The 22567-nt window shown below is 42.6% G+C and overlaps 3 protein-coding genes across 3 annotated transcripts in view; 2 read left to right on the plus strand and 1 right to left on the minus strand.

Annotated features, from left to right (window-relative positions):
* The window catches only part of LOC119770929 (uncharacterized protein MAL13P1.336-like), a 36433-nt gene extending 25830 nt beyond the window's left edge, over nucleotides 1-10603 (minus strand). Inside the window, exons 1-2 of the mRNA XM_038266468.1 lie at nucleotides 10568-10603; nucleotides 10497-10499 (exon numbers count right to left, since the gene is read on the minus strand). Coding sequence (XP_038122396.1) covers nucleotides 10497-10499; nucleotides 10568-10603 — 39 coding nt within the window. The remainder of the gene's footprint in view (nucleotides 1-10496; nucleotides 10500-10567) is intronic.
* Nucleotides 1-22567, plus strand: part of LOC6049292 — a 290210-nt gene that overhangs the window by 48301 nt on the left and 219342 nt on the right. The window lies entirely within an intron of this gene.
* Nucleotides 11635-16985, plus strand: LOC119770945. Its single transcript, XM_038266469.1, has 2 exons — nucleotides 11635-14704; nucleotides 14785-16985. The coding sequence occupies exons 1-2, from the start codon at nucleotides 11635-11637 to the stop codon at nucleotides 16983-16985; spliced, it is 5271 nt and encodes a 1756-aa protein (XP_038122397.1).

Here is a 22567-nt window from a genome sequence, read left to right on the forward strand (position 1 = left end):
ACCCGTTGAACAGATAGATATTCTATTCGTGACTTCCGGATGTTCTTAGTTGTCCAGAACACCCCAATATGATGCAGAGTATCCGTAGGTCACCGAAGCTACTGATGGTAAAAACCCTGATTGTGGTCCCCGTTGAACAGGAAGATATGACCATAAAGGTTAAGAATTCCGACAGTTTAAGGTGAAGCTGTTGATCATTTTCGAAGAAAATTGATCATCACTATAAAATATTCTGTATAAAATTTAATTTAACGAATTTCAGCTCCAAAAAGAATCAGCATGTGCCGGTTGTTGCCTTTTTGAAGCCACTGAAGGAATTTTTGATTTAAATCAATTGTGCTTCAAAATTTATATAGTTTTGTGGCACAGTCATTGACGTCCTAGTTGGCAATAATTGATTAATGACGATTTCCATAACTTTACAAGGAATGGGATAATCGTTACCAAAAGGAATCAGCATGTGTAGGGCACTATTCTAAACAACTTGTTGAAGGGATTTTGTCAAAATATTGAAAGCGACGCAAAATTTATACCTTTGAGCGAAAAATCATGACAATGATGGAAGTCTTCACGTTAAAATCGGACTGCGTTATTTTGAATTTTTCGCGTAAAAAAAACCGCGTAAAAAGGAGGTCGCATAAAAAGAGGTTTGCCTGTACTGAACATGCATATGTTAAATAATAATAGGAAATTTTTAATAATATTTACAATTTTGACGCCTGATTAGCTTCTCAATTAATTTAGTTGATTTTATAGTTCCAACCAGCCATGCCAGATATACAGATAAATCTATATTTTACATATTATTCGACCCCAAAAATCAAAAAATCTGTGTATACAGATTTTTAAATGATTATATTTAAAATTTTTAACAATTTAGTAATTGAATTATGCTTTAATATGATTAAAAATCTTAAATCTGCTGTTAAAAATTTAAAAAATGTCTTCTATGGCTTCGAATTTAATATGATACAGATAAAATACAGATTCACTCTAATTTGGCGATTCTTTTTCAATCGCACTCTTCCTCTTCCCAAAACTGAAATGTCACTTCCCAAATCCACGTGAAGGTCCCCGTCGTCTTTCCTTAAAAAAAACAGTTATCCCCGTGAAGCACTCTTCACCCCGATTTTTTCCCCTTGGAAGCGCTCCAGGATGCTTTTTCATCCCATCTCGTTTTTGTTTTTTGGAAGGAAGATAGCTTGCTGAAGCGGATGGATAAGGTTGCTCCCCCTCATTCTGACAGGTGCTGTCAGTTTGAAGCGTGGAAGTGGAAAGTGCATTTGAGGTTTGTTTTATTCTTTTTGTTTGTTTGGGTTCTGTGAAAAGGTCTTACCCCTGTCATGCGGATTGAATGATCTCGGGGGAGAATTTTTGAGATAGGTTTGAAATTTAAGAAAATTAAGACTTGCATTTTGAAAGGCCTTTTAATTAAACACGACACGGTGACCGACTTCTTCTCCGTCTCGGGAAATAAATAAATTACATGCTTCCCCGTTTCCATTCCATTAAGGTCTAATTTGGTTATCATTTTCCCGTTAGCCGGGAAAAACTCTCCAAGCTAAACAAAAATCAGCCCAATGAATGCAAATTATACGCCCCCTCACAAAGTCCAAACCACCAACTTTGCTCGCGCGTTGATTCTTCCTGCCTTCCATTCGTCATGATTCGTTTCTTGCCAAATATGCTCTTCTCCTGGGTTGCTTGCTGTTTCACACCTGAATGCTTCCACCTTCCAGCTCTTTTGGGGCGAGGTTTTGTTTCAAGCTCAATTAGCTGGTGAGTTGGCTGCCGTTATAATTTAGTGTGCAAAATATAATAATAAAATAATATTGTTAGTGCGAGGGAAATGTGCCAGGAAGTTCATGAAAAGAAACTTTTTTTTTGCTTCAAAACAAAACAAATCTAAAATAATCGTAAATTAACAACGTAAACTGGAAATACTTCAATACACAATCAAAATCCTTCTGTTTTTTTGTTTTTCTGTTTTCTGTTATGATTTTATGACTCTATGATTTTATGATTTTTTGATTTTATGATTTTATGATTTTATGATTTTATGATTTTATGATTTTATGATTTTATGATTTTATGATTTTATGATTTTATGATTTTATGATTTTATGATTTTATGATTTTATGATTTTATGATTTTATGATTTTATGATTTTATGATTTTATGATTTTATGATTTTATGATTTTATGATTTTATGATTTTATGATTTTATGATTTTATGATTTGATGATTTGATGATTTTATGATTTGATGATTTTATGATTTTATGATTTTATGATTTTATGATTTTATGATTTTATGATTTTATGATTTTATGATATTATGATTTTATGATTTTATGATTTTATGATTTTATGATTTTATGTTTTTATAATTTTATGATTTTATGATTGTATGATTTTATGATTTTATTATTTTATTATTTTATGATTTTATGATTTTATGATTTTTTGATTTTATGATTTTATGATTTTATGATTTTATGATTTTATGATTTATGATTTTATGATTTTATTATTTTATTATTTTATAATTTTATGATTTTATGATTTTATGATTTTATGATTTTATGATTTTATGATTTTATGATTTTATGATTTTATGATTTTATGATTTTATGATTTTATGATTTTATGATTTTATGATTTTATGATTTTATGATTTTATGATTTTATGATTTTATGATTTTATGATTTTATGATTTTATGATTTTATGATTTTATGATTTTATTATTTTATGATTTTATGATAATATAATTTTATGTTCTTTTTTGATTGGTTTGTTCTTTTTTCAATCGAATTTTTTTGATTTAAATTCTTTTAGCACCATCCAACTCAACTTTAAATTTCACCTTCAACAAAACACGGCAACTCTCTTCAATTTTCTTTTCGGCCTAACTTCAAGCCGTATTCCCAGAGCTTTATTTTTGTTCTTCCAACGAAATCCCAAAAAAAATCAAACAAAACAAAGTTTCTGTTTAGCAAACGTGTTCCGCACAGATCACGAAGCAACAACATCAGCAGCAGCAGCTCTCAAACTTTGAGGAAAAAAGTGAAACCGAAACCGAATTTGGAAGATGTGTGGTAAAAGTTTTCACCAGAAAAAAAGTAAAGGCCTGCACGATGAAAAGGGTTTTGGCGGAAAAAGGAAATCAATAAAAATAGCAACAACAGACTGGCTGGTCAGGCATTTCAGAAAGTGGAAAATAAACTTTGAGATGTTTTTTTTTTGGGATGTGGAAAAAGATGAAAGAGGTTTTGGAGTACTGACTGATGCAGAAGAATTTGAGTTTGGGAATTTCAAGAATATTCCTCAATTTGAGGAAGGTATTTTTTGTCTGAGCTTATCACAAAACACATTAAGTTGAGATTGTAAAAATAAATTTTCCCCAATAACATTCCAGAAGAAAGCGGCATTCAACAGCGATCGGCAACAATGTCTCCCTAATGGCTTCCCAAACGATCGCTCATTCTTTCTCGCTGATTTTCCCCATGCATTGAAACGCTTTATTTATTGGCTTCAATAATAATGCCCATAAATATCGCGACGACTATAAAGCGGCACCCGAGGCAGGCCTTAAAAAAAGACTGTGCCCCACGTAAACAAGTCACATTATTTGGCGACGCGAAATTTTCTATTCAAAAACGGGGAAAAATTTGCGAAGGTGCAAATATCTTGATGTGAACGTGTGTAAACACACACTCCTTCTGCTCGCACACACTCAATTGAATGTTTAATGTAGCACGAACAATACCGCAGTGGCGAAAATTTGCACCAAATGGAGCCCAAAGTGAACATTCAAGAAGCCTTCCTTATCGGTGTAGATGCACTGTGAGAAAAATAGAAAAAAATCTTTAAAACGCTTGTTGAAAAACATAAAAACGAAAAAAAAACAATATAAACAAAAAGAGAAAAAAAAAAAAAAAAAAAAAAAAAGAGAAAAAATTAAGAGCAGAGGAACAGAAGAACAGAAGAACAGAAGAACAGAAGAACAGAAGAACAGAAGAACAGAAGAACAGAAGAACAGAAGAACAGAAGAACAGAAGAACAGAAGAACAGAAGAACAGAAGAACAGAAGAACAGAAGAACAGAAGAACAGAAGAACAGAAGAACAGAAGAACAGAAGAACAGAAGAACAGAAGAACAGAAGAACAGAAGAACAGAAGAACAAAAAAACAGGAAAATAAAATCTTTTAACCATTCTTTCAGTGCTACTTTCTAGTAACACACGATTTTCCCTCAATTTTCCAGCACTTTTCCCCGCTGCAGCAGCAGCACTTCAAACGAAATTCAGCCCCTCGAAAAAAACTGTTCAGGGTAATAAAAGGCACTGAAAAATTCATAAAAGATATTCACTTGAAGCGCGCGCTGCCTGTGACAACACCCACGTGGCATGTGTGAAAGTGTGTGTGTGTGTGACTCGAGGAAATTCAATTTTCGCGCTTTGGCAGATTTTTTTCTTTTGTGCCCAAAATTTGCCTTGCGGGAACGCCGACGACGAATGTCAGCAGTTTGCTTTGGCAAGTGCCGAGATTTTCGCAAGTTTATGTGCGGATGTTCGAGTGTGTGTGCGCTGAATAAATGTTGAACATTGTCCTGGCGCGCGCGCTGACAACGTGCGATTTTCGTGGAGAGAAAATTGCCCGGGCGTGTGCAGGATTCGGTGGGAAAAGGGACACGTCTGAAGTGAATGATTTGTGGTGTTTGAAGGAAGATATCGGATTGGAAAAGCTTCCCTCGAAATTTAAGGAGATTGTCAGGATTTTTCCCCCCAAGGAGCTTATCAATGGATGCAACAAAATTTTGACGATATTTGAAGATCTTCAGTGCAGCTTTTTGATTTATATTGCGAAAAGTTGTTTTTTAAGTTACATAGTTTATTTTGTAATTTGTGATTTGTGCGTTTATTTATAACAAAAACCAGTTAGTTTACAAATTTTAATCAGGTCAAGGAAGTAACTGTAGGCATTTTTTTTTTGAAGGCCATGGTTTAATTTTTACGGCTTCTGTCTCGCAAACAGAAAGTACAGCGATCAAATCCCTTGATTTTTTTAACAAAGAATATTCACAAACAACGATTTGAATCAGGTGATGTGAAAATTCAAAAATATGTGGGTAATTATCTACCAACTCACACGAAATCGGGAAAAGTTGCCCCGAACCCTCTTCGATTTGCGTGAAACTTTGGCCTAAGGGGTAACTTTTGTCCCTGATCACGAATCCGAGGTCCGTTTTTTGATATCTCGTGAAGGAGGGGCGGTACGACCCCTTCAATTTTTGAACATGCGAAAAAAGAGGTGTTTTTCAATAATTTGCAGCTTGAAACGGTGATGAGATAGAAATTTGGTGTCAAAGAGACTTTTATGTAAAATTAGACGTCCAATTTGATGGCGTACTCAGAATTCCGAAAAAAACGTATTTTTTATCGAAAAAAACACTAAAAAAGTTTTAAAAATTCTCCCATTTTCCGTCACTCGACTGTAAAAAATTTTGGAACATGTCATTTTATGGGAAATTTAATGTACTTTTCGAATCTACATTATTGACCCAGAAGGGTCATTTTTTCATTTAGAACAATTTTTTTCATTTTAAAATTTCGTGTTTTTTTTTCTAACTTTGCAGGGTAAGTTTTTAGAGTCCAATAATGTTCTACAAAGTTGTAGAGCATACAAACACAAAAATGTTGATATATAGACATAAGGGGTTTGCTTATAAACATCACGAGTTTTCGCGATTTTACGAAAAGAAGTTTTGAATAAGTTGGTCGTCGTTGATCATGACCGTTCATGGTCACCCGCGACAGACACGGACGACGAAACAAAGAGAAACGCAAAAAGTAACTTTTTCAAAACTTTTTTTCGTAAAATCGTGATAACTCGTGATGTTTTTAAGCAAAACCCTTATGTCTATATATCAAAATTTTTGTAATTGTATGTTCTACAACTTTGTTAAACATTGTTACACTCTAAAAAATTTGAAAAAACACGAAATTTTAAAATGAAAAATTTAGTTTTAAATGAAAAAATTACCCTTCTGGGTCAATGTAGATTCGAAAAGTACATTAAATTTCCCATAAAATGACATGTTCCAAATTTTTTTACAGTCAAGTAACGGAAAATGGGAGAATTTTTAAAACTTTTTTAGTGTTTTTTTTTTCGATGAAAAATACGTTTTTTGGGAATTCTGAGTACGCCATCAAATCGGGCGTCTAATTTTACATAAAAGTCCCTTTGACACCAAATTTCTATCTCATCACCGTTTCAAGCTGCAAATTATTGAAAAACACCTCTTTTTTCGCATGTTTAAAAATTGAAGGGGTCGTACCGCCCCTCCGTCACGAGATATCAAAAAAACGGACCTCGGATTCGTGATCAGGGACAAAAGTTACCCCTAGGACAAAGTTTCTCGCAAATCGAAGAGGGGTCGGGGCAACTGCTGTGTGAGTTGGCGGAGAATTACCCATGTATCTCTGGAAGGATTTGGAGTCTTTCGCAAAATTGTTGGTTACGATTGGAAACATTCAGGAAAATTATAGTTAAACTCTCGTTTGTTTGAAAAATAGCTTCTTATCACTAAAACTATCTTTTACAAATTTGACCCTCTTCGTTTTTTCATTCTTTTATACGTTTTTGTAGACAAAAAGTGCCAACTCTTGAGATAGGGTGGATGGTCATTTGGTTTTGGCCAAATTATGTTTTTTTTTCCTAAAATGTTTTTTTTGAATGTATTGAAAATGTCCACAAAAAATTTAAAAATCTTTGAGATGTAAAATTAAATTCTGATTTTGTAAAATGTTGATATTTGCCAAGCCTAAGAATATCAATAGGCAAACAATATTTTTTATAATATAAATATATTAATAATGACTAACATTTCGAAAGGGCTTTAATCTAATCTAATCTAATCAGACCCTAACGCCGCCAATCTTTCGAAGGGATCCTGGAGAGTGCCTTAGGTTAGATGACGCCTAGCACTCTTCTTGTCATTTATTAACATTTGCAGTGCACCATTGCATCGGAATGCATTGAAACATCACAAGTGTTAAAGCGGCCAGGCCTACTGCGTAAAGCCGTATCGCAGAGATGACTCGTAATTGGGTTGTGTTTGAGCGCTAAGTGTTCGAACAACAACACAATTCTGAATCGACAGGGGAGGAAGAAGCGTGGAGACACACCACCATACGCTCCGAGATTTGGTTATATTCGTTGGGAGCACCATGCTAAGGAAAGTTTGTTACTCCGGGACCCTCTGGGATGGGACATTGTATTTCCACGAATGCCCTGGACACTATTTGCCATGGTTATAGCGCCACAACTCGCTCTCTGTAGGGACTATCCATAAACCACGTGGACACTTTTTTGGGAATCTGTTACCCCCCCCCCCCCCTTCGTGGACAATCGTCCATACAAAAAAATCTTTTTGTATGGATCGTGGACAATCGCTATACCCCTAAAGTGTCCACGTGGTTTATGGATGGTCCCGTAACAGTATTCCTAATTCCAGTCCACGCTCACCAAGTCGTCATGGCCTAGTGGTTAGCATTTTTGCTTATCAATCCAAAGGACGGGGGATCGAACCCCGCCTCGAGCGACTTTCATTTTTCGTTCATATTCATCATTTCAAATTTATGTGTTCTTAACTTTCTCGTTGGGAGCAGATGGGAATCGAACCCAGAACCATTCGCTTACAAAGCGAACACCGTAATCAGTCAACCAAGGCCGCTCCTAACATTTCGAAAGGGCTTTGAAATCTAAAAATATTTCAAAAGGTAGATAAAATTTCACACAAATTGAGGGTCAATTGGGTAAATCGGTCTCGCAGCGCAGGGGTAGCGGCTTCGGCTGCCGATCCCGATGATGCTATGAGACGCGGGTTCGATTCCCGCCTTATCCACTGAGCTTCTATCGGATGGTGAAGTAAAACGTCGGTCCCGGTTTCTCCTGTCTCGTCAGAGGCGCTGGAGCAGAAATCCCACGTTAGAGGAAGGCCATGCCCCGGGGGGCGTAGTGCCAATAGTTTCGTTTCGTTTGGGTAAATCGACTCTCAATTTGTGTGATATTTTATCTACCTTTTGAAATATTTTAATGTTTTTAAGCCCTTTTGAAATATAAGTCGTAAAAATATGACACCATGACATGATTAGGCTTTTTCACGCTTAAAAAATGCAACTTTCACAGGGACCACTAACCGAAAACACAAAATATCACGGAAATATCACGGAACGTGAAAAATGCTAAAATAACCTTGAAAAATTGTTTGTTAAATAACCGGAATGATTTTTGTATGTTTAATTATATATCAAGCATAAAAGCTTAGTGATTTTTTAGATCAAAATTTCCAGTTTTTACGAGGACCATCAAATCACATCATGAAACGTGGGAATTTTACGGGACTAAGAAAAAAAACTTTTCTATCCCAGAAAACGGCTTATTTTTTTACGATTAAAATAATTTTTGAAAGCCCAAGTCATATAATCATGAAAAAATCAAGCTTGAATATAAAATTGTATTTTTGATCTCTAACTATAAATGAAATGATAGCCAAATAGTTATTATACTATCATTATTTTTTTCAAAAATGTTAAAATTTCTTCTTACCGAACTGTACATGAAAATTTCAAAATACTACTTTTCAGCACTGAAACGGGCGCTGAAAAATTGAACTTTTCAACATTAGTATTAAAAAGTAACATTTTTGCAATTCCGCTGTGAAACTGTCAACTTTTCCTGTCCTTCTGGAGAAACGAAAGGGTCTACTTCTCTCTACCAAAAATAACTGAATGGAAAATTAATACCTTTCAATACCAGTGCTGAAAAGTTCTTCTTTTCAGCACTGAAGTGGGTGCTAAAGAGTTGAAGTATTCAACACTAGTATCGAAATGTAACATTTTTCAATATTGTTTTGTTTTGAACGGTGAATTTACTAAACACAAGAATGTTTGACACAAAATTTCATTCAAGAAGCGTTTTTCGGAATTGCAAAAAATGTTGTAAGCAACTCGTTGCAAAACTTGATTTTTTGAGCATTCGTCGTATTTGTCCAACTCGGTAAGGGACCATCCATAAACCACGTGGACACTTTAGGGGGGGTATGGCGATTGTCCACGACCCATACAAATAAGATTTTTTTTGTATGGACAATTGTCCACGAAGGGGGGGGGGGGTAACAGATTCCCAAAAAAGTGTCCACGTGGTTTATGGATGGTCCCTAATCCTCGTTGGATAAATGTACAACTCGTGCTGAAAAAATCTTCTTTTTGCAACTTGTTGCATAAACTACTATTTTTGTATGGATCGTGGACAGTTTTTGAAAATTTCAAATTGAATAAAACATCAAGAATTTTATTCAGCCTAACTGCAATGTAACTTTTCTCATTAGGAGATCAATTGATGATTTCGAAAATGTTTTTTTTTTCATTTGTATCATTTGTTAACTTTAATACGGTATTCATATCATTAATTTATAATTAAGTGACATTTTAATGTTTGTGGTCCTTCAGAATATTAAGGTTAAATTCGAGATTTCCAAAAGTAAACATCACGTTTTACAATTGAAAACTAATCAAAATTACACTTACAACCTTTACGGATAAAATTTAAATAAATAAATTGTGCAATTTTGAATTAGTTATTTTTATGAATTGATTTCCCAAATCAATAAATATCACTGGATTTTGCGGAAATAGTGAAATTACTCGAATATTCACTCAGCTAAGACATGGTCACTGGTTTAAAAAAAAACATCGTTTGAAAATAGAGGGTCAATTAGGCAGAAGATACAAAAAAAAATCATTCTTTGCAAGGCCATTTCTCAGTATTGGTGCGGAAGAACAATATTCCCAAAGAGTTAAAAAAAAATTACTATGGTTCCAATCATCATAACTTGGCCAAAAACAAAACGTCCGCTCAATAAGTGTCACTTTTTGTCTAGTAAAGCATAATTAGTTTTGAAAGATCAGGGGGTAAAGCTTGTCAAAATCGAGTTTTTTTTAATAGAAAGTAATTTAAAAAAAAAACAGGTATTTATTATAAGGATTAAACCCATTTTTCAAAAAAAAAAAAATCTAATCATAACCTACAACTTTACCGAATCCAAAAAATCGATCAGAAATCCTTCATTTTTTGTCACAAAAAATGTTTCTAAGAAATATATATTTTCATTCTTTTTTTGTTTGATATATTCTAGAAGACATAAAATGCCATCTTTTCAGAAAATTACAGATAGGGCAAAAAATCTATGAGCAATTTATATTTTTTTTAAATAAAATATTGTTTTTACAAAAAAATCAGAAAATTATCAAACTAAATTTTTACTTATTTTTTACCTATATTTTTACTGAAAAGACTCATTTCGTAGAGAATTGCTCAGGTACAATAGGTTGTATCAGCGTATTTCAAGCTTGACACAAAAATAGAATTTTCCATAACTTCGCTGCCTGTTGGCGGATATTGGATTTGTAAACCACTCGCACTTCTTACCATCTGATAGCGCGAGAGATCAAATTTAATTTTGTTACACCCTAAATGTGATCCACACGAATAAATGTTACACTGTCCTTGTCTTTCTCACACCGTCCCTGGTCCATCTTTGATGAGAGCCAGCAGAGAGCAGAGGGAATCCTCGCTCTACTTGATCTCTCCCGGCCAGCCTCCCATGTACAATGGATTTTAGATTATAGTCTTAAATAAACCGTTGACTACACCCGACCGTTTGCACGTTAGAATAAACGTTTTTCTGTTCGCGTAATAAAGTGTTTTATAATAGTGTAAAAACGGTGTTTTTCTGGGTCCGAAATCCCCGAACCGACCACACGCGCGAACATTTGGTCCTTCGAACCGGATCCGAAGGATCCGGTCTGGCCAGGTTCGGGACACTTCGCGAAACGGACAGTTCAGTGCGTGAAGTGTTGGCCTGCTCGCGAAGAGCAGCGCAAAGTGAACGGTGCAGAAGTGCGCCGGGACAGTTTTGGTGCGCGCTGGGCGTGAAAAACGGACAAAAAGTGCACGGAAAATCCGTGAAAAAGTGCGAAAAAATCGCCAAAAAGTCGCGGAAAATTGGAGCTGAACAGTGGCACAATTGTGCATAGAAAAGTGAATTGTTCGTGTTGAACAAAGGCAGTGACGACCAGTGCAGTGCGGTGAAGAAGATTTCGCCATCGCGGAACTCACGGCGACTCACGGTGCGCGCGCTTTGGCAAGCGTCGCGACGTCACCATCTCAACCGGTTGGCTGACGTCATCGTTGGAGTCGGTGATTGATTGGCGGTTGGAACTTTCGGAACGGATTTGGCGGATTTCGAAGCAGATTCAGGAGAGTATTTGCACGTAGTACGGTGGCTCGGTTAGTTTGGCTTTTGCGGACGAAAATAAAGTTGGTTTACAAAATAAAATTGCACGAGAGTTTTTATTAGTCTGGTCAGGTTGCATGAGTGTTGTGTTGTTCTGTCTGGTCCTCTGGAATTCCCTGGTCGATTCCCCTGTCGCTGCTGTCAATACTGGGTCGTACAGTTCGCAATCTGTCTTGCGCGGTCGCGTCGTGGAACGTCGAGTCGATCCGTCTGTCTCTGGTGAATCTGAAAGTGAAGTGAATGTTATTCAGTTGGCGATCAGTAGTCACGATGGGCGATCTGCAGACTTTGCGGAAGAAGCAGGAGATCCTGCTGAACAAACTGGAGGTGCTGAATCAGTTCGTCGAGCACTACAAGGCGGAAGAACACGAGTGCCAGCTGGAAGTTCGACTCGGAATGCTGAACGACGTGTACCTGGAGTTTACGAACCTACGGACGAAGCTGGAGTTGCTGCTGGAAGAAAAGGATGCGGCCAAGTACGCGGATGCGGAGCCGAAGGTCAAGCAGGAGGTCGTGTCACATCGTGAAGAGGCCAATCTACAGGTGGTGCAGGAGTTCGACAACAAATTCTGCAAGGTCAAGGCGATGCTGATTGCGAAGCGGCCGGTCAAGGACGTCGCGCAGACAGCTCCAAGTGTTGGTGATGCGGATACCTCGTTTCCGTTGCGCGTCAAGCTGCCTGACATTCATCTGCCGAACTTCAGTGGAAATCTGCGCGAGTGGGTGACCTTCCGTGACACCTTCAAAAGTCTCATCCACCGGAACTCGAAGCTGACATCGATGGACAAGTTCACCTACCTCCAATCGTCACTTTCTGGTCCTGCATTGCTGGAGATCAGTGGCATCGACCTGTCGGAAGAAAACTACTCCGTCGCGTGGAACGCGCTGGAGGAGGAGTACGGAAACAAGAAGCTGATCGTGAAAGCCCACCTCGATGTCATTCTGGATCTGGAACCGCTGACCAAGGAGTCGTACGACGGTCTCAGCCACCTGCTCGGTGAGTTTGAGAAAAATCTGCAGATGCTGGACAAGATGGGCGAAAAGACTGCCGACTGGAGTACGGTTATGGCGCACGTCCTGTGCTCAAAGCTGGACTCGGCCACGCTTAGGAATTGGGAGACCCACCACAACAGCAAGGAAGTCCCAACCTACAAGGCTCTACTGGAGTACCTGCGCGGCCACTGTTCGGTTCTTCAGTCGATCAAACGAGCGAAAGCGAAACCGTCGGAACAGCGGCCTCCGAAGGCAGCGGTCTGTCACACTGCTGTGCGGAGCAGCAACCAGTGTCAGTTTTGCAGCGGCCCGTGGCACACCCCGTTCCGGTGCTTCAAGTTCCAGAAAATGACGATCTCGGAGCGCAACGACGCTGTTTCGAGGAACAAGTTGTGCAGAAACTGCCTGAAGCCTGGACATTACCCGCGGACGTGCGAAGGAGGAACTTGCCACCACTGTCACCAGAAACACCACTCGATGCTGCACAACGATCAGATGAGATCCTCCGTTCCACAACAGCAGTCGAGACCAACCGCGACGACCTCAGTACAGCGACAACAACCCAGACCACAGAACACGAATCAGACAACACACACTCCAGCCAACAATGCACCTGCTAATCCGACTAACCTACAGACTACAGACTCTCAAGCCACACAGCCACAAATCACTAGCCAAAACTACGTTGCACTACCCGTCACACCCACACACAACATTATCCTGTCAACCGCGCTCATCCGTATTAAAGACCGCTTCGGAAACACGCTGCTAGCGCGTGCGCTTCTTGACTCGTGCTCACAGCACTGTCTGATGACCAGAGAGTTCTCGCGAAGATTCAAATTTGAGCGACAATCGTCGTATTTGCCGATCCAAGGGATCGGAACTTCCCGTTGCGTGTCGACGCTGCTCGTGCGTGCAGATGTCGGTCCGCGTTCCGATCAGATTTCAGCGTACGAGTCGGAGATGCAGTTCCACGTCCTGCCCAAGCTCAACATCTCGCTGCCGACGTCGTACATCGACCCGTCTACAATTCAGCTGCCCGACTGGATGTTCCTGGCTGATCCGGAGTTCCACAAAACCGGCCCAGTGGACGTCATTATTGGTGCCGAGTTCTACCTGGACTTGCTGACGGACGAACGGGTGAAACCAACTGCAGACGGTCCCACGCTGCACAACACGGTGTTCGGTTGGATTATTTCCGGCCGGCTTCCCGGCAGCGTTCCAGAATCGACGTCTCTCGTATCCGTCGCGGCAATCGACGAGCTGCTGACTAGATTTTGGGAACTGGAAACGTGCCGCACCAAGAGCACGCACTCGATCGAAGAATCCACGTGCGAGCAGCTGTTCGAGGAGACGACGGTTCGTGACGAAACTGGCAGATTTGTTGTGACGCTGCCCAAGAAGAAGTACGCTGTCCAGCGTCTCGGTGAGTCCAGATCAACAGCCATTAAACGCTTCCTGGGACTGGAGAAGCGGCTGTCAGCAAATCCAGACCTGAAACAACAGTACAGTGATTTTATTCACGAGTACGAGGCCATGGGACACATGAAACGGGTTGCCGGCGACACGGCCGGGGGAGAGTTAGCGTATTACCTGCCACACCACTGCGTCTTGAGGCCGGACAGCACCACTACGAAGCTCCGCGTGGTGTTTGATGCTTCGTGTCGCACGTCTACCGGAGTTGCTCTGAACGATGCGCTCATGGTGGGACCAGTTGTGCAGGACGATTTACTGGACATTGCGCTACGCTTTCGACTCCACGCTGTTGCCATCGTCGCTGACATCGCCAAGATGTACCGTATGATTCGCGTCCAGCCTGACGACCAGAGACTGCAGAGAATCGTTTGGAGAGACAATGTGGACGAACCCATCCGAATCTACGAGCTGACAACTGTCACGTACGGAACGGCGTCTGCGCCGTATTTAGCAACAAAGTGCTTGCAAAAACTCGGTGAGATCGGAGAAAAGACGCACCCATCCGCTGCCAAGGTCCTCAAACGTGACTTCTACGTTGACGACATGCTGGCAGGTGCGCACACGGTCGCAGAAGGAAAAGAGCTAGTCGCCGAAATGGTCGATCTGATGGAATCTGGCGGATTCTCGTTGCGAAAGTGGCATTCAAACTCTCGAGACATCCTGCTCGACGTCCCGGAACATCTTCGCGACGAACGGACTCTGCTTGAACTGGACACGTCTGACGCAACCGTCAAGACGCTCGGGCTCGTCTGGGAGCCAAGTACGGACTGTTTCCGTTTCAGATCGCCAAAGTGGAACGACGTTGCAGTGATCACGAAGCGTGTCGTGGCCTCAGACATGGCCATGATCTTCGACCCGTACGGGCTGATCGGTCCTGTCGTCGTCCAAGCAAAATCTTCGTGCAGAAGCTGTGGCGCATGGAACTGGACTGGGACGCCGCTCTGCCAGAAGATCTGCAGGAGTACTGGCGTGAATACCGCAGAAATCTAGCCGGTCTAGACAGCCTGTCGATACCCCGCTGGATTGGCACAGGTGCAGATGACCAGAATGTGCAGCTTCACGGGTTCTGCGACGCTTCAGTCAACGCTTATGGTGCGTGCATCTACATCCGAACCGTTTCGGCCAACGGCGACGTCACCGTACGCTTGCTGGCCTCCAAATCCCGCATCGCACCGATCGAGAACCTGAAGAAGAAGAAGCGTAAGCAGTCGATTCCCCGCCTGGAGCTGGCGTCCGCTCTGCTGCTGGCGCATCTGTACGAGAAGGTGGCCAACGCCATCAACTTCCGAGGCAAAGCATTCTTCTGGACGGATTCCATGATCGTACGCTGCTGGCTTGCGTCACTACCGTCCAGATGGAACCAGTTCGTGGCCAACCGTGTGTCCGAGATTCAACACCTGACGGAGAGCGGATCTTGGGACCATGTGCCCGGATTAGAGAACCCAGCTGACATCATTTCTCGCGGCATGACGCCGATGCAGCTGCAGTACTCAAAGCTCTGGTTCAACGGTCCTGGTTGGCTGAGTCTCGACCACCAGCACTGGCCGCACGCTCAAGTGCCGAACGCAGCAGACTTCGACCACGAAGAACTAGAGGAACACAACGCTGTCGCTGCAGTTGCACATGACGCCGAGCCCTGCAGACTGTTTACAGCGAATTCGTCGTACACCGTGACAATACGGACGACCGCTGTAATCTGCCGCTTCTGTTTCAACAGCCGTGCGGCGAACAAGCACTGTCGCAGAGTTGGTCCGTTGACGGCTGAAGAGCTCGAGGTCGCTTTGAAGAAGCTGGTGCGCCTCGCTCAACGAGAATGCTTCCCGGAAGAGTACGATGCTCTGTTCAGAGATCGCGCGATTCCAAGCAACTCCCGCATTGCTGCGCTGAACCCAAGAATCGTCGATGGAATCCTGTGCGTCGGCGGCCGGTTGCAGCACGCCGCAGTCTCGGACAACCGAAAGCATCCGTACATTCTCGACCATCGTCATCCGTTCACGAAGCTTATTGTTACACACTATCACGAGACCATGTTTCACGCTGGACAACAACTGTTGATCTCTGCTGTGCGTGAACGGTTCTGGCCGATCAACATCCGCAACCTCGTTCGCGAGGTGATTCACAAGTGTGTCGATTGCTTCCGTGTCAAGCCGAAGGTTCTGGACCAGCTCATGGCGGATCTGCCGCCCGAACGAGTCACACCGTGCACACCGTTCGCACGAGTCGGAGTTGACTACTGCGGACCTTTCCAGGTCGCGTACCCGCAGCGCCGAGCTCGCCCAGTGAAGTGCTTCGTTGCCATCTTCGTCTGCCTGGTCACCAAGGCCGTTCACCTAGAACTAGCAGCAGACCTAACGACGCAGGCATTTCTGGCGGCCCTCAAACGGTTCACTGCCCGGCGTGGCAAACCGAAGCTGGTCATGTGCGACAACGCCAAGAACTTCGTCGGCGCAAGACGTGAGCTGAGCGAACTCGCCAAGCTGTTCCTAAGTCAGCAGTTCGAAGAGGAGATCATCCGCGAAACAGCGAACGAAAGCATCGAATTCAAGTTCATTCCCGCCCGCTCGCCGAACTTCGGCGGCCTCTGGGAGTCTGCGGTGAAGAGCTTCAAGTTGCTGTTCAAACGCACGATCGGGTTGCACACCCTGTTGTATGACGAGTTCCAGACTGTGCTGGTTCAAATCGAAGCGATCCTCAACTCGCGACCGCTCACGCCGCTCAGCAACGACCCCGCAGACTTTGAAGCGCTGACCCCAGGTCACTTCCTGATCCAGCGTCCACTCACTGCGATTCCTGAGCCAAACCTCGACCACATTCCCGAGAACAGATTGTCGGCCTGGCAAACCGTCCAGCGTTACACGCAGCAGCTTTGGAAGAAGTGGTCCAACCTCTACCTGTCGGACCTGCACAACCGCACAAAGTGGACAAAGCAAAAGGACAACGTTGCTGTCGGAACCATGGTCCTACTGAAGGACGAGAATCTCCCGCCGTTGAAGTGGCAGCTCGGACGCGTTTCCGATATCCACCCGGGAGCTGACGGCAACATCCGTGTCGTCACGGTGCGCACAAAGGACGGCAGCTATCAGCGTGCGATCTCTAAGATTTGCATCCTGCCGATCCGTGACAACCTTTCTACCGCGCAAGGGGAGAACTAGGACTCCTCCAACGGCGGAGGTCGGAAGGCCTCCGCACACCAGTTAAGTTATGTGTTGTTTTGAATTTCAAAAAGTTCACCGAATCTTTTTCCTCCAGAGTCGCCACCCTGTCTGCGCCCAGACCTGCGGGTCGTTCTGCGCTCGGAGGCCGTTCAAAAGATCGGAACTTTCGAAATGCTCTGAGGTAACCTGTTTTGTTTCGGTGGTGGTTTTGCATGAAGGATGTTTGCTTGCGATTTCGCTGGACACTTGCCAGCACAGCACGGTTACGGATTAACAGAAAACAGCGGCGCTCAGCGCCATTTCAGTCGCAAAGACTGCTCCCAATTCTGAACCCAGCTAAATCCATTCCACGTTTGGAACTCTTCGAGGTACACACACGCACACGATGACAGCAGCGGAGGAGACGTCCTCCCGGTCCCATCTGCGACGACCAGCAGCGAGCTTGGCCAGCTCGTTCCCAATCGCAGCCCGATGGAGCCAACCCCCGTCATCGCAGCATCGTACACCCGGAGAACCATCGTGTCGGTAACCGCTGAGGGTTAACAGCGACGCCAGGAGGCGTCGGGGGAGGCCACGGAGGTCTCCCCCAGTTCAGGCAAGTCGTTTTTGAATATAATTTAACTGATTAAAAAGCACCCTCTCATCTGATTAGGGAGTCTCGCATCGCATCGACGCCGACGTCGGCGTCACCGATAGCATCAGGCACCAGAGCAGCAGATCACGCACGGCGCCACCCACGCACGGTGGCTTTGCGTTCAGCACAGACCAGCACAGATCAACAGCAGCAAGCAAGCAGACAGACGAACCGACAACCGACGTCGGCGACACGCCGTCGAACAACAACCGCAGCGCATCGAAGCATCCACCCCCGCAACAAACAGAAAATCAACCGATCGAGCACAGCAGAGCAGCATTTCAAATCAACACCAGCAGACGGTAGCAGTACATCCCAGTTCCAGCCCAAGTTCAAGGTCGACCTGCTTTCGATCGACGCCATGTTGAGACAGCACCTGAAAGAACGACAAAATCAAGATTTGGCAGAGCACCACGGCACCTATCGACCTAGCAGCGTCCCCAGCAGCAGCGCGGCATCCAGATTGATTGCCCGAGGTCCAGTCCAGTCCAGAAACAGCAGAATTTTACGCAAAATCGTTGCATTTTGACTGCAGCAAAATGCACGATCCAGCCCGTCCAGAAGAAGAAAAATATCTGGCTATTGTTCGATCGACGGCCGCAGCCGCGATCGCTAGTATATAAGGAGAACAATGACCAATCTTGACTTAGGGTAATAGCAGAAACAGTAGAAGTAGATAAGAGACGAAGATAACGGATAAGGAACAAAACAAAAACAAACCAGTGGGTTATCAGTGGGAATTAGAGTAGTAGTTGTGATAGCGACACGGAGAAGATGATTTGAATCAGTGTGATTCCAAGGCGGCCGGTATGATAGCGCGAGAGATCAAATTTAATTTTGTTACACCCTAAATGTGATCCACACGAATAAATGTTACACTGTCCTTGTCTTTCTCACACCGTCCCTGGTCCATCTTTGATGAGAGCCAGCAGAGAGCAGAGGGAATCCTCGCTCTACTTGATCTCTCCCGGCCAGCCTCCCATGTACAATGGATTTTAGATTATAGTCTTAAATAAACCGTTGACTACACCCGACCGTTTGCACGTTAGAATAAACGTTTTTCTGTTCGCGTAATAAAGTGTTTTATAATAGTGTAAAAACGGTGTTTTTCTGGGTCCGAAATCCCCGAACCGACCACACGCGCGAACACCATCAATTTAGCTTAATTTGTTAAACAGTATTAAAACAGTATTCATGGAATCAAAAAATGCTTCAATGACCTGTGAATGCTCTTTCCAATATTCCTAGGAAGCTCTAACTTCGACCTCCTCCCACGCAAACCGTAGATTCTAATCAGCTAAATTGAAATTCATTAGCCAGCAACGATCTGTATCGATCCCGGCGGGCGAAAGGATTCCCCAAAATTAGTCAAGTGGGTGGCCACCTACTCAGAACCTTCCCCAAAATACCACCGAGAGAGTGGAGTTCCATGGAAAGGAATTTTCCACCGGTAGCAACTCCCGTGCGGTAGCTAATGAATAGTAATTAGCCATTTTGACCACACAACCCCTCCCACACGCCCACCAATTTGTTTGTTTTTGCTGGGGAGTGGGCCAGGATTATCCCTTTTCCCTCGCGTTGGGAAGTGGTCCAGTGCTCTAATCCCACCGAGGACCATCAGCGCCACCAGCTGACCAGTCCAAGAGGGACTCGCTGTGGTTACGAATGTTTACGGTTGGAGTTTTGTTTGGAGACTCTCAGACCGTTCAACAGTACCTGGGGAAACCGCAAAGTTTAACTTCCATTCAATTAGGATTGTGTGCTAATTGGATTTGATGTCCTGTTTAGTTGGAATGAATTTTATGATTTTGACATTAGTTTAATCATCCAGCATTTAATATCTTTAAAAATCACACTTAGCTCTGGATATTTTTGTAAGCGTCTTTTAATAAACATTTTCCTGGCACCGTGCACGCGTTGTCGAAACCATACTTGATGAACTTTTCGCAGAAGCTGGCGCGCTATTTGATGCCTTTCATAATCCTCCTCCCTGAAAAAGCTCCCGCATCGAGTCAATCAAAAAGTTCTCGGAACCAAGTTTATTTTCTATTTCCCTCACACTGTGCACTGTTAGGTTTATCGAATGATCTTTTCCAAGAAAAGAAAGAAGAAAAAACCGTCATAGCTCACAACCCAGGCCAAACCCACCCCGTGGTAGGAAATAGTTCTGATGCGGGCTTTGCGATTAGTTTTCCTCTCTCTCTCTCTCTCTCTGGTCTACTTTGGCAACCATTTACACCTCAGCAGTGACCGCCGTCTCACCATGGTGTCTCAAAGTTGTCGTGTGGCGCCACCTAGCTTTTTTTATTCACTTGGACAATCTAACTTCTAGGGACCCGCCCAAAGTCAGTTCCGAGCCTACTTTGCCATTAGAACTTCATAAATATAATATGCCTTCTCACAGGCCGCGTCCCGCGTCATAGGTCACTGGTCTGAGCCCCCTTAACAGGGCCAGGCCGAGTGCCATACCAAGTTTCGTCCCGAGGTGGGATAATGGCTTGCCCAGGGGGGTTGGTATTGTGTTGAGTAGGGTGAAGTTGGCTACTATTGATTATTCGAAAACTAAACAGCTTCCGACTTCCTACTTTCTATTTTCTACTTCCAACTTCCTTCTTTCTATATTCTACTTCCAACTTCCAACTTCCTACTTTCAACATACCACTTCCAACATTCATCTCCTACTTCCAACTTCCAACTTGCTACTTCCAATTTCCCACTTCCAACTTCCTACTTCCAAATTCCAACTTCCAGCTTCCAATTTTCAACTTCCTACTTCCAACTTCCAACTTCCAACTTCCAACATCCAACTTACAACTTCCCACTTCCAACTTCCAACTTCCAAATTCTAACTTTCATCTCCCAATTTCCCACTTCCTACTTCCTACTTCCTACTTCCAACTTTCAACTTCGAACTTCTAACTTCCTACTTCCAACTTCCAACTTCCAATTTCCAGCTTTCAATTTCCAACATGCAACATCCAACTTCCAACTTCCATCTTCCAACTTCCAACTTCAAACTTCCAACTTCCAACTTCCAACTTAACTTCTAACTTCTAACTTCCAACTTCCAATTTCCAACTTCCAACTTCCTACTTCCTACTTCCTACTTCCTACTCCCTACTTTCTACTTCCTACTTCCTACTTCCTACTTCAGCTTTCAACTTTCATCTTCCAACTTCCAAATTCCTACTTCCAACTTCCTTTTTCCTACTTCCAACTTTCAATATCCAACTTTCAACTTCCTACTTCCTTCTTTCTACTTCCAACTTCCTACTTCCAACTGCCAACTTCATACTTCCAACTTCATACTTCCAACTTCCAACTTCCAGCTCCCAATTTCCAACTTCCTACTTCCTTTGTCCTACTTCCTAGTTCCTACTTTCAACTTTCAACTTCCAACTTCCAACATTCAACTTCGTACTTCAAACTTCAAACTTCCTACTTCTTACTTCCAACTTCCTTATTCCAACTCCCTACTTCTTACTCCCAACTTCCTTATTCCACTTCCTACTTCTTACTTTCAACTTCCTAGTTTCCACATTCTTCTTCCTACTTCCAACTTCCAACTTCCAATTTCCAACTTCCAACTTCCAACTTCCAACTTCCAACTTTCATCTTCCAAGTTCCTACTTCCTACTTCCAACTTCCAACTTTCATCTTCCAAGTTCCTACTGTCAAGTTTCTACTTCCAACTTCCAACTTCCAACTTTCATCTTCCAAGTTCCTACTTCCTACTTCCAACTTTCATCTTCCAAGTTCCTACTGCCAAGTTCCTACTTCCAACATCCAACTTCCAACTTCCCACTTCCAACTTCCAACTTCTAACTTTCATCTCCCAATTTCCCACTTCCTACTTCCTACTTCCAACTTCGAACTTCATACTTCCTACTTCCAACTTCCAATTTCCAGCTTTCAATTTCCAACTTGCTACTTCCTACTTCCAACTTCCAACTTCAAACTTCTATCTTCCAACATTCAAATTTCAATGGACAAAAACAAGTTGACTTACCTTCCAAGCAAAAAGCCAAGTTGCTACGAAAGCACTGCACAAAAATGTGAACTTCATATTTGACCAGCGAGGAGTCTATTTGGAAACCAAAATGTCTCTCTTCTAATAGTAAAAAAAATAGCAAAACTGCATCACAAAGAAAGAAAGAAAAGGCCAAAAGAAAATCGACACCAAAGCGAGCGAAACGAAAATCGAGCCGGCCAAGTGGCACGGAGATAAGAGTCATTTTGCTCTTGGGATAGGTCATGAGAGAGTGCTCGCTTTTATGGCTCACTTGAAGCGCTAAAAGGCCATGCACAACTACTCAGCTTTGAAAAAAGTCGTGAGAATGGCTCAGTTTTCAAGTCGTTTTATTTCACTCTGGTGTTCTGGAGGAAAAAAAAATCTATTTTTATCATTTTTAAAGCATTTTTTCAGGGACACCCTCGTTTGCCACTTTGTATACGCACTTAGTCATACTGCTTAATAGTGCCTTTGACTTTGATATTGGATTCGAAAATAACTCGCGTGAGTTGGGTGCAAACACACATACACACACTCACAGAAATAACTAACGAGTGTGCTAAAAATGAATTTTGCCATCATCATGTTGCACTTGAATGTAAAGTAAAAGACCAGCAACAACCACCACCATAGCGCACTGCCACTTGGGTCATAATTCTCTCTGCATGCCGTCAGCTGAGCCAAAGGTTTTGCTGTTGTTGTTGTTGCTGAGTCAACTTGTCAACCGTGGTTGTTCTTGTGACTCAAATGTGTTTGGATTGCCAATAGGGTTGGCGGTGTGGAAATATTTAAATCATGTTTCATAATTTATATGTTGATTTTCCTTTCAGTACTTTGTCGACAGTAGACATTAGTCAAACAACAATTCCATATAAAAGTTAAACTTTAGTTTTTAATAATACCCTAATAATTAGGCAATCAAGTTAGTCCTAG

Source organism: Culex quinquefasciatus, chromosome 1, assembly GCF_015732765.1.
Source record: "Culex quinquefasciatus strain JHB chromosome 1, VPISU_Cqui_1.0_pri_paternal, whole genome shotgun sequence".
Lineage (NCBI taxonomy): Eukaryota > Metazoa > Arthropoda > Insecta > Diptera > Culicidae > Culex > Culex quinquefasciatus.

Bases quoted from the DNA above. Each gene is read 5' to 3' on its own strand.
- LOC119770945 (XM_038266469.1), top strand. From the start codon at position 11,635: ATGGGCGATCTGCAGACTTTGCGGAAGAAGCAGGAGATCCTGCTGAAC. The intron at 14,705-14,784 runs GTCCTGTCGTCG...CTCTGCCAGAAG, and splicing joins CGACCCGTACGGGCTGATCG to ATCTGCAGGAGTACTGGCGT.